This window comes from Danio rerio, chromosome 2 (genome assembly GCF_049306965.1).
Source record: "Danio rerio strain Tuebingen ecotype United States chromosome 2, GRCz12tu, whole genome shotgun sequence".
In the NCBI taxonomy this organism is placed as follows: Eukaryota; Metazoa; Chordata; class Actinopteri; order Cypriniformes; family Danionidae; genus Danio; species Danio rerio.
This window is the reverse complement of record NC_133177.1, coordinates 9,382,282-9,395,212: the sequence shown is the minus strand read 5'-3', so window position 1 is coordinate 9,395,212 and position 12,931 is coordinate 9,382,282. Positions and strand designations below refer to the sequence as shown.

Sequence of the window (12,931 nt, the reverse complement as noted above, 5' to 3'; positions counted from 1 at the left end):
GCATGTTTCGGGCCCATTAGTACCAATTGAGCATCATGTCAACCCCACAGCCTATCTGAGTACTGTTGCTGACCATGTCTATCCATTTATGACCACAGTGTACCCATCTGCTGATGGCTACAGCAGGATAGCGCACCATGTCATAAAGTGCGCATCATCTCAGACTGGTTTCTTAAACATGACAATGAGTTCACTTCACTCAAATGGCCTCCGCAGTCATCAGAGCTCAATCCAATAGAGCACCTTTGGGATGTGGTGGAACAGGAGATTTGATTCATGGATGTGCAGCTGACAAATCTGCAGGAACTGAGTGATGCTATCATGTCAATATGGACCAAAATCTCCGAGGAATATTTCCAGTATCTTGTTGAATCTATGCCATGAAGGATTAAAGCAGATCTGAAGGCAAAGGGGGGTCCAACAAGATTCTAGTAAGGTGTAACTAATAAAGCGGCCAGTAAGTGTATTTACAGCTTTTGTAAACCTTGTTTTGCATTCAGATCGATGAGTTTTAAAATCACTTTGAAACAAAAACTAAGAAATTTTATTCCCACTTATTAACGACAGCTGTTACGGTTGCTCGGTGACAAGATCTGTCCTCTGTAGGCTAGATTGTCCCATTTCAAAATGCTCGGCTTAGTGTCATGACTGTGTATATCCACCAGATGCCACTGTAGTTCGCCAGCAACCCCCAGCGGACTACAGTGGCTTTAGAACTACATTTCCATACATTCTTTCGCACACACACCCGGTCTCTCATCTACACTGATTTACAACCACAGCTGTCTCCGTTCTCCGTGATTACCTGGACTATATATTCAGTCATTCATCCTCTGTTTGTCAGTCGGTCGTTGTCTTCCTTGTGGTATGTGTTTGAATCCAGTCTTGTATCTTGTCATCCTGTATCCAGTTTAGTATCTTATCCTAGTTGTCAAAGTCTAGTTTTAGTTTAGTCTGTTTGAGTTCCTGGTTTTGTTTGTTTTGTTATTTAGTACTTTGGATTTTTGTATTTTTTGTCACTGTTACTGCACTATACTATATTAAATCTGCACTTGGATCCACACCCTTTTTGTTCCCGTTTTTGTTCCTGTTCTTGATCACTAACATGACAGAACGACCGACTCACAAATGGATCCAGCAGATGACGTAATAAACAATGTAACCGCTCAATTGAGCGTTACGTTAAGGAGTTTTTGGAGCTAGCCCCAAAGAGCTCTCACAGTGACCTTCTACTGATGATGTTCTTTCGGGGAGGACTTTTGGAACCAGTCCGTTCTCAGATGCCACCTTATGAGGAGGACTGGAACCTTTATCGGTTCATCGAAGCAGCTTTATTGATCTCTGGCTCCCCTCTCTCTGTTGCCCTGAAAGAGGAGAACCCTCAGGAGGGAGGCCTGAGTGGAGGGCAACAGAGAGGGATATTTTCAGGGCCAGCTGATTTGTCCAAGGGAAGGAGGAGAGAGGCTGGACTGGAGTTGCGGACTTATCCGCGTCGGCCTGTCCGGAGACCACCCTTCTCAGAGCCTCTGGAGAGTCTTCTGGATCTGTGTGAAACCCCAGTGTCTGCAGCCCCAGAGCGCCCGCCAGTGTTGGCTCCAGCCCCAGAGCGCCCGCCAGTGTCGGCTCCAGCCCCAGAGCACCCGCCAGTGTCGGCTCCAGCCCCAGAGCGCCCGCCAGTGTCGGCTCCAGCCCCAGAGCGCCCGCCAGTGTCGGCTCCAGCCCCAGAGCGCCCGCCAGTGTCGGCTCCAGCCCCAGAGCGCCCGCCAGTGTCGGCTCCAGCCCCAGAGCGCCCGCCAGTGTCGGCTCCAGCCCCAGAGCGCCCGCCAGTGTCGGCTCCAGCCCCAGAGCGCCCGCCAGTGTCGGCTCCAGCCCCAGAGCGCCCGCCAGTGTCGGCTCCAGCCCCAGAGCGCCCGCCAGTGTCGGCTCCAGCCCCAGAGCGCCCGCCAGTGTCGGCTCCAGCCCCAGAGCGCCCGCCAGTGTCGGCTCCAGCCCCAGAGCGCCGTACAGTGCCGGTGCCACCCAGGCTCCTCGCCCTGCCGGCGCCACCCAGGCTCCTCGCCCTGCCGGCGCCACCCAGGCTCCTCGCCCTGCCGGTCCCAGCCCGGCTCCTGGCATTACCAACGCCATCCAGACGTCTTGCCCTGCCGGCACCTCCCAGACGTCTTACCCTGCCGGCCCCAGTCCGGCTCCATGCCCTGCCGGCCCCAGTCCGGGTCTTTGATCTGCCGACCTCGCTCTGGCTCCTTGCTTTGCCGGCGCCAGTCCAGCTGCCTCCAGTTCTGCCGGCTCCAGTCCAGCTGCCTCCAGTTCCGCCGGCTCCAGTCCCGCCGCCTCCAGTCATGCTGCCTCCAGTCCCGCCGGCTCCAGTCCAGCTGCCTCCAGTCCAGCTGCCTCCAGTCCCGCCGGCTCCAGTCCAGCTGCCTCCAGTCCCGCCGGCTCCAGTCCAGCTGCCTCCAGTCCCGCCGGCTCCAGTCCAGCTGCCTCCAGTTCCGGCCGCTCCAGTCCAGCTGCCTCCAGTCCCGCCGGCTCCAGTCCAGCTGCCTCCTGTCCTGCCGGCTCCTGTCCAGTTGCCTCTTCAGCTGGCTCTCCTGGGGCTCCCTGCCTCACCAGCTCCTGTCCAGTTGCCTCTCCAGCTGGCTCTCCTGGGGCCCCCTGCCTTGTGTCTCCTGCTGCATCATCCATGGGTTACCCCTCCCGCCCCTCCCTGGTGGTCCTTCCCACGGTTTGGGATGGATTTCCCGGCTGCACCCTGGCTTCCTGCCGGGGCGCCTGAAACACGGACCACCCTGATCTGGCCCTCCCATCCCTCCCCTTGCTCCTCTGCTTTGCCCACCCCAGGACTATTTTAGGAGCGTCTGGAATCCGCTCCTTAAGAGGGGGGTAATGTCATGACTGTGTATATCCACCAGATGCCACTGTAGTTCGCCAGCAACCCCCAGCGGACTACAGTGGCTTTAGAACTACATTTCCATACATTCTTTCGCACACACACCCGGTCTCTCATCTACACTGATTTACAACCACAGCTGTCTCCGTTCTCCGTGATTACCTGGACTATATATTCAGTCATTCATCCTCTGTTTGTCAGTCAGTCGTTGTCTTCCTTGTGGTATGTGTTTGAATCCAGTCTTGTATCTTGTCATCCTGTATCCAGTTTAGTATCTTATTCTAGTTGTCAAAGTCTAGTTTTAGTTTAGTCTGTTTGAGTTCCTGGTTTTGTTATTTAGTACTTTGGATTTTTGTCACTGTTACTGCACTATACTATATTGGATCCACACCCTTTTTGTTCCCGTTTTTGTTCCTGTTCTTGATCACTAACGTGACATTTAGCTTGTGTGGACTTCAGAGGACTTATCTTTGAAGTCTGCATCCTTCAGAGGATGCAGCCTCTGAAATGAGACACAGCAACAGTTCGTTTGTTTGTTTGTTAATAAATGCAATTTTAGGTAAGTTTGAAATTAAATTTGTTTAATCAGCCTATTTTTCCCCTGAATTTTGAATTACCGTAGTCCCTAAATACAGGTAAATGCAGTAAATATGTTTTCCTTTGTTTTCACTCTCAGCTGTTTTAAACAACACAGGCTCATTCTGAAAACATAGCCCTATATACATATCCGGAGATTGCAAATTATGTAGCCAGAAGTGTGCATGGATGCATTTTGTCTTTCAGTGCTTTTGAAAACACTTGGTTGGGTTTAGGCCAGGAGGATGGTAGGTCAGTCAATCTGTCTGTCTGTCAGTCATTTAGTCAGTCAGTCAGTCAGTCAACAGCAGCCTCTAGTGAACTAATGTGAAAAAAAGCAGGTGCGAATGCCACTTGCGAGAGAAATTTGAGATCTCAAAAAGCGTACGCAGTGGTCTCTGCTCTCCAGAAATTTTTATGGAGGAATGTTTTCAGAATGAGCCTGGGTTGGTTTTAAACATGTTATTGCACTACATTTTTTAAGAAATATAATCTAGATCCTTCATTTTTATCTAATTGTAGACCTATTTGTAAACTTTTTCATTAGAAGTTATTAAGAGAATTAGTTTTTTTTTAAGTCAATAATTTTTAGATGAGTTTAGTATTGATGAAAACAATTAAGCCATACAGTACTGAACTGCTCTTTTAATAGTTATACTGCAAGTGATCTTCTTCTAGCTGTTGACTCAGGTGCATTTGGATTTGGTTGGTCTTGATGCAGTCAACCTATCTATTCTTTTATCCAGACTTGAACAGTGTTGTCAGAATTTAGAGCATAGCTGTCAAATGGTTTCAATTGTATTCAACAGACAAACCTCCTTTTTGGCGTTCCCCAAGGGTCCATATTGGGCTCCATGCTGTTTTCTTTGTACATGTTTCCTCTCAGGGTGTATTATCAGCGAATAAAGTATCTTGTCTTTTCTTGTTCAGCAGACAATGTACAAATCTATTTTCTCACCAAAACAAATGACAAAGTATCAGTTCAGTCATTACATGAACACAGTTGTCTGATCAGAGCTTTCTTTATCTAAAATAAGCCTGAGGTTGTTGTGTTTGGTGGTCTTGGAGATTTAAATGCTTGAGCTGATGCTCTTAGTAATTTATGATCATGTCTTGATGTGATTTTCGACATCTGATAAGCAGATCAGTTCTCTTGCAAAAGCCAGTGTCTCCAGCTTAGCCTGTTGGTAAAAGGTTAAGCCCTACCTGCAGTGCAAATACTTTCATATTTTAAATAATTTATATTTCAAATAATTCATATTTTTATTACATTTTTTCTAGACTATATTAATGCTTTATGTGTTGGATTGGATCAGTTGACTCTTCATTGCTTATAGTTAGTCCAGAACGTAGCAGCTCTGCTATAGGGTTGGGTGATGTCGACCAACTTGGCATCGTACGATGTGTAATGTAAAACACCATGATGGACGATGGCATCGTCGTTGTAGGCGGAGGGAAATTTATTATTTATGAATAATTCATTCGTTCATAACGAATTAATTATTTGTAGCCTACCGTTTAAACTACGTGACCTGCATGCTCTTTTTTTTTTACCCAAAACCAAATCATAAATAAATAAAGATACGTTACACACAAATTACCACCTATCAATCACTTTTTTCCGCAGGACTCTGGCATGAATAGGCAGAGTGATCTGTGTCGTCATAATGCCGTTGACAAGTGCGAGTGATTTACATGTTAAGTCAATGCAAACGTGCGAATAGACATCCTGCGGCGCGATACGCGCGAATGGCGCAAATTGCGTGAATGGCGCAGGGCAAATTGAGCGTTTTGCGCGTTTGACGCACTTAACGAGCGTTTCGCGCGAATCTCTCGATTTTGAAAATCTGAACTTCAGCCTACATTTGCGCCGCGTTAACCAATCAGAAGCGTGGGCGTGATTGTGACGTAGAACCTGTTGTCGGTGTTCCGAGGGAAATCCTCCAGCCTTCACCGACAACAGTTCATCAAACTCGGCTTGGCTCAGTCAGAAGCACCGCTGAAAGCCTCCGTCATCCAGGTTAAGTTTCTGGAGGAGTTTATGAGCTCACAGAGCTGGATGCACCTCTGAAAGAATGTAGTGGACTCAGACACGACCCTAAACGTATTGACGCTGTTTTTCAGTCTTCATAAAGCACATAAACACTGTTATTTTCTTCATAAAATCCATGTTAGCCATTTAGCTATGAAGCCAGAGTCTTCGGGCAGACAGAAGCCCTGCCAATCACGCGAATCCGCGTCTGTTCTGATGTGAATTTGACACGCGAATGAAACGGTGTTTGACGCACATATGAAGCGAGTAAACTCAAATGTTTACGCGGCTATTTACGCGCGAATATCGCGATTTATCCGCGCGTTCTGCGTCTGGTGTGAACACAGCATAAGAGGTTTAGGGCTCTATTTTGACGGTCCATGCGCAAAACGGAAAGCGCAGGGCGCAAACGCTTTCAGGAATCCATATTTGCTAATTTAAGGATGGGAAAATCCGCTTTGCGCCGTGGTGCATGGTCTAAAAGGGTTGAGTTTATTTTCTTAATGAGTTATAGGTGTGTTTTGAGAATAAACCCATCAGAGTCTCACCTCCCATTGCCTTTAATAGCCAGCTGCGTCACGCCATAAGTGCATTTGCTATTTACAGGACGTAAAGTAAGTGGAAGTGGAAAAACTGAGCATTTCACAAGCAAAAAGTTAACAGTTAACAGTTTTTTTAACAGAAAACTGTTAAACAGAGCATCTACTGCGCAAGAATGAGAGATTATCGATCTACTTTCACTTTCGCTCTCGTGGATAGGGAAACCTTTACGCACAGACATCAATTAGCCTATAAACAATTAATTGCATTTGTTAAGCGCAAATATTTGTTCCAAAACTATTTCTAAATTCAGTTCTAATTTCCAGCAAACGAATAAATGAACAATAATAACGAAGTGTGTTCAAAAACCTGAGTTATATCCTAAAACACATGCTGTGCCCCTCATGGTCTAAAACCTGCAGGTGGCCAAATCTAAGCTTGTTTTTAATAAAACTAATATAAATATGGATATAACTAATATTACTGCTAATAATAATAAAATTATACAAAAGCAAATTGTTATGAATGAACTGAAAAAGCCTCTTGAGATGAAGAAGACATAAAAGCAGTGATTTTTCATATTTATGTAGGCTAGAAAGTAATATGTTTTGTAATATTTTAATCCTTTATATTTATATCCTATATATATATTCTTATTATATTCTATATATAGGCCTATCCTTAATATTTTATTTTTTTCATATGTAAAGATATTTGCGTATTGCTCTACATCTTGTGTGTAGGCTATTAAGCAGTGTGTAAGCGAGGCGCAACTCTGCGCTGGAGTTTAGACCGGGTTTGTTTTGGTCTAATGAAAAATCCATTACAACTATTCAAAATAGCAACGCGCCAGCAGTGCGCTTCAGAACGCCTTCCTTTTTATACCAGAACGCCTATGGGCGCACATATGAGCACAAATGCATTTGCTATTTAAAGAGCGTTTAAAGAACGACTATTTAAAGAACGACTCTTGCGCCAAGCTGAAACTAGCAAACAAGTATTGCGCCGTGCGGCTGCGCCTTGCGCCACATTACGCCGGGTGTATGATAGGGCCCTTATTGTTTAAAAAAACAAAAAACAGCTCTCTTTTGTGAAAACAGCCATTCTTTCTCTCGATAGACCCTTTTCACATTTCCGGGTTTCTCAGTAGCGGAAGGTGTTACAGATGGGCAGAATGGGAGTATTTTTTTTACAACCTATTTGCTAAAAATAATAAAAGAAAAACTCTTTGATGGTGTTATTAAGACTTTCAGAAAAAGGACAAAATAGTGTGAGATTGATGACGGCAGCCAGAGGAGAGAATAACGTCAAATTTACTCTTATTAGGAGCACCTCGCATAAGCGGTTATTAGATTTTTTTGTAGTTTGACGCAAAGATGATATAATACATTCTTAAATGCATATTCACGTTCATGTGTTTTTTAAAAAATCTAAATATTAAAACCTTTCAAGGATTTAAGATTATGATGACCTTTAAACACATCAATACAGGCTTGTGAAAAGGGTCTATTCTAATCCTGAGACTGAGACTGACTTGTGTCACTGTTCTCACCTGAGCCCTTCTATAGTGTTTAATAAAAGCACTCCATCATGATAGCTGTTGATAATAATGAATGCTAATTTGCACTGTATAAGCGTGCCTAATTGACCCCTCCTCCATAAGGTCAATTGTTTGTTTGGCACTTTTGTTGGGCTTTTAATGTTTATGTTTCGATGTTAATGAAAGTGGGAGGAAAATAGGAAATCAATAGAAAACACTAGGGGGGATTTGCCAGGGCTGATCAAGATTCAGACTTATTATTTCAGAATTGTTATTATGTATTGAAAATTGTAAATGAAAACCTATTTTTAAAACATTAGTTGTGATGCCTAAGTTGTCTTGCACAATTTTTAAACAATACAAAAATTGTAGCATGAAAATGGATCTTGTTATTTTTTATTGGTCAAATTTTTTTAATATCTTTGCATCCCTAGTTCAGTCACACTACAGTACTTAAATAACTGAATATCCCACTCGAAGTGTTTTTGTGTGGTTGTGATTGTGGTTAGAGTACATTTGAGAAAAGCAGTTTGCTGACTGTTTATAATGCATAACATATACTGACGTTATAAATGATTTGACCATGAAAATTAGTCCAAATCCAATTAAATGAGGTCATTGGGGATGCCTCTGGGATGGATACCTGCTGTAAACAGGGCTGCTGATATGCTAATAGTTCAGACAGATATACCTGATAGCTGCACATTTCCCTCCTGCCTTATCAGACTTCCCTGAACAGCATGCATGTCTCTTTAAGCTGACTGATATCATTTGTGAGAGCAACATTATCTGTACTGAATGTTACCCACAAGCAAATTAATGTGTATTCCATTTGTCAAGTGACCATCCACATGCAGTAATATCTTATTGAGATATTAGCAGTACCTGCTTCTGCTTACATTTCAACTGAAAAATGTCATATTTGAAGGAGGAAACTGTTGTGAAAACTACTTCACCTGGAGAGTCAGATCAAGCAACACACTAAAAATATATTTGTTTAGTCAACTCACTCATTCGCTTTCTTTCAGCTTAGTCCCTGGCTTACAAGGGACCAACACTGTGGAAAGAACCATCAATTATTCTCTAGAATATGTTTCATAATGTGGATTCCTTTCCAGCCACAACCCAGCAGTGAGAGTGCTGGAAAACACCCGCATGCTCTCCTATTTACACATTACAATCTAGTTCATCCAGTTTATCTAAATTGCATGACTTTGTCATTTGGGGGAAACCGGAGCACCCACATCAGCACGGGGAGAACATGCAAACTCCTCAGAGAAATGCTTGGTTCAGCTGGTACTCAAACCAGCTTGCTGTGAGGCAACCGTGCTAGCCAATTAGCCACCATGCTGCTCTTTAGTCAACAACTTTAAATGAATAATTGTGTATTTCTTGGTAGTTTTTAATATGATCATATTATTGTCAGTTCTTTATTGGTTTGTAATTTTTTCCCAGTAAACAAAGTGAAAAATATCAGCACACTGCTATCAGGTGTCATGATTAAATCCTTGTGGGTTGAATGATTGTAATAAAAAATCTTTTTTTTTTTTAAGATTAAAGTGGCAGTGTGTCTATGTTTTACTTTGTTTACTGTGTTTGGCTTGGTCGAGCACCTGCCTTCAACAGTTTCCTAGATGTCCGCAAACTGATGTTTTTATTGTAATTCTTTTTCCTCACTACATCAGTTACTGTAAGTACAGTCTTGCATTATTGTCTTTGCACAAGTTTCATGTGCGGTTTTTGTTTTGTTTAAGTAAAAGTAATTCACATTGTGGGCGACGCAGTGGCGCAGTAGGTAGTGCTGTCGCCTCACAGCAAGAAGGTCGCAGGGTAGCAGGTTCGAGCCTCTGCTGGGTCAGTTGGCGTTTCTGTGTGGAGTTTGCATGTTCTCCATGCGTTTGCGTGGGTTTCCTCTGGGTGCTCTGATTCCCCCCACTGTCCAAAGTTATGCGGTACAAGTGAATTGGGTAGGCTAAATTGTCCATACTGAATAAGTGAGCATCTGCTGCATAAAAACATGCTGGATAAGTTGGCGGTTCATTCCGCTGTGGCGACCCCAGATAAATAAAGGGACTTAGCCGAAAAGAAAATGAATGAATGAGTGAATTCACATTGTAGATGTTACACTGCAAGCTTAGCAAGCTTACAGCCCCAACCAATAGATTGAATTTGAGTGAAACTTAAGAACAAGTCACAGATGCTTATAATTAGTGAGCATAACAAGCTCCATCACCTACAGGATATGCCCCAGAATGCAATGTGATTGTGATGTTACAACAGTGTAGTTTCTAGGTCCCAGGAGTTTAGGGCATTCAATTTAAAGTCATTCAGATGTTCTGCCAGTAGTGGACACTTGTGTAACGTAATCAATGACGTCTATCTAAGGGATTGAGACAGAGGATCCCAATAGAACTGTACTGCAGCCAAGATGTGCATGACCATTGCAGGTGTGTCCTCCTGCTATAGTCGGCACCACCCTGCTGAAAAATCCAGCTTAAACCAGCCTAGGCTGGTTGGCTGGTTTTAGCTGGTCGACCAGGCTGGTTTTAGAGGGGTTTTGGCCACTTCCAGGCTGGTTTCCAGCCATTTCCAGCCTGGTCTTAGCTGGTCAGGCTGGGAGATGACCAGCTAAAACCAGCTTGACCAGCCTAGCCAAGCTGGGAGTCCAGCCAAAACCTTCTATATCCAGCTTAAACCAAGCTGGTCAAGCTAAGGCCAGGCTGGAAATGGCTGAAAACCAGCCTGGAAATGGCCAAAACCCCTCTAAAACCAGGCTGGTCAACCAGCTAAAACCAGCCAACCAGCTTAGGCTAGTTTAAGCTGGGTTTTTCAGCAGGGCACTCTCCCGCACATTTTGCCGAGCACCGAAACTATAAGATCATCGGAACTTAAAAAGCCGAACCACTTCCATACCACTGCATTAGTCTTTCCTTTCTCATCAACTAATTTGCCTGCAGGATTTGGACATGCCTCTAATGCTTTTGCCCCATGCGCTTTAGACTTTATGATCGTTAAAATAGAACCTAAAATGTTGCAAACCAACAGAGCACAAGAAAATTGACATACTGGACCCTTTTTCACAAGATAAGTTTAGCTGTCATCAGAATCCTAATTCCTTCAAAGTTTTTTAATATATTTGTCATAGCCCTTCCTTGTCTGTCGTTTCTGTGTTGTCGTCTTTATATGTATCTAAGTTTGTGTTGTGTCTGAACACATGGCTCAGCCTGTGTTTGTGTTCACCATGTTCCTCCTTTCATTGGTTCCTACTGCCACGCTCCCTTGTTTAGCCCTCGTCTAGTCCTCGTTAGTCTCAGTGTTTACACCTGGTCCTCATGTTCTTTCCTCCCTTTATAATGTGCTCTCTTCCCTCATGTCTTCGTTGCTTCTTGTTACCTGTTGTTACTATACTGTGCTTGTTTATCTGTGCTGTTGTTTGTGAAAGTGTTGTCTTTGTCTAATGTTTGTTTGTGTTTTTCAGTTGGACTTCAGTATCATCCCCATCTGGTTAATCCTTTTCAAGTTTGTTTTTTTAAGTTACTCTATTATCTTATTTAGTAGCTTTAAGTCACAGGTGTCAAACTCAGTTCCAAAAGGGCCGCAGCTCTGCACAGTCTAGTTCCACCCCTAATTAAACACACCTGATCAAACTAATTGAGTCCTTCAGGCTTGTTTGAAACCTACAGGTAAGTGTGTTGGAGCAGGGTTGGAACTAAACTGTGCAGGGCTTCGGCCCTTTTGGAACTGAGTTTGACACCCCTGCTTTAAGTGTTTAGTTCCTTTTTATTGGTTTTGTTTCTTCCAGTTAATTATCAGCATGTTAAAACTAATTTCATTTCCCTTTGCTTTTTAGTTTGTCAACAGTTTCTGTATTTCATTTTGTTATTTAGTTTATGGTTTTGTTCCTTAATTTAGTTTAGTTTTCCACGCGTGCCTAGCCCTGTCTGCTTAGTTCCTGGTTGCTGGTGTCCTGTCAGGCTGCTGTTGGTGAGACCTACTCAGGATCACTGGTCAGCAGTACCTCCAAGGCCTTTACCATTTGTCTGGCTGTAGCACTGTCTTCCTTTTTTCTGCCAGTTCCACCCAAGACTCCCCTGCTGTACCCTATTCTTCATTGCTGGACTGTTTCACCTTACCCCTACAGATCACCTTATTGTCGATAAACACTCCCTGATCTCATACTGCATTTGGGTCCTCCTTCCTCTGACTGTCATAATATTGATGCACATTTATAAAGTTATGCTTGTATTGAATAATATTTGCAAAAAAAAAAAATATATGTATACAAAAAAATTAATTACCAAAATATCCAGGTTGGAACATTTGGTCTAATAATGAAAACCATAGTACAGACTTGTAGAGGAAAAAATTCACTGGCAAAACCAAAGGAAAGAGGAAAGAGAATGACAAGATTTGCAACAGATCAATGGGAAAGTGAATGTTGGTTCAATATGCACTGTATTCGGGGTGCATACCGAACCATCTTAAATTGCTTGACATCCAGGGCTAAGGATGGCCATTAGAGGTCATTGGTTGGATAACAGGTTAATCTGGGTTCATAACTCCACCAAAAAAATATTAGGATACAACAGCAGATTATCAGGCTTTCCACAATATATGTAGACAAAAGCATTGAGGCAAACAAAGCTGCTTCTCCTGAGGAGTTTGCAAAGATGTCCAACCTGCTTTCCGCTTGGAGGCTCAAGACAAAGCACAAAAAGTCTAGACTAGATTATAGCAATGAAAGAGCTTGGTCAGGACCGAGTGAACCTGTTGAGCACACTATACAGTCTTAATAAAAGACAGCATGAAAGGAGACAAATAGGAAGTAAATTAAGGAAGCCACAGGAGCCTCAAGACAACAACGTATACAGACAACTAACAAAAGGATCACCACAATCAGACATATTTTTGTCATGGCCGTTAACTTTTTACTGTAATGTTGAATAAAAGCAGTACTGAATAGAGTCTAAATATGCAATATTATGCAAAATAAGACTTTATCTTGTACATGTCAATATTTACAGGTGATTTTCTGAGCCTGCATGAATATGAGTGTTTGTGAGATGGTACATGTTCAAGTCTCACCACCATCTTCCTAAACAGGTGGCCCAGGCAGCGGTAAAGGTACACAGTGTCTGAAGATTGCCGAGCGCTATGGCTTTGAATATGTCTCAGTGGGAGAGCTACTCAGGAAAAAGATGATCCACAATGCCACCAGCAACAGGAAATGGAGCCTGATTGCTAGGATAATCACCAATGGGGAACTGGCACCACAGGTATGTACTGAACATGAGACAGGAAGTCAGAGTATTTACAGATCAACTTTGGGATTCAAAATAAAAGCTAGAACTAGTTT

The 12,931-nt window shown here is 43.3% G+C and overlaps 1 protein-coding gene across 1 annotated transcript in view; it reads left to right on the top strand.

Annotated features, from left to right (window-relative positions):
• The window catches only part of ak5 (adenylate kinase 5), a 213,479-nt gene that overhangs the window by 7,869 nt on the left and 192,679 nt on the right, over nucleotides 1-12,931 (top strand). Inside the window, exon 4 of the mRNA NM_001100084.1 lies at nucleotides 12,679-12,851. Coding sequence (NP_001093554.1) covers nucleotides 12,679-12,851 — 173 coding nt within the window. The remainder of the gene's footprint in view (nucleotides 1-12,678; nucleotides 12,852-12,931) is intronic.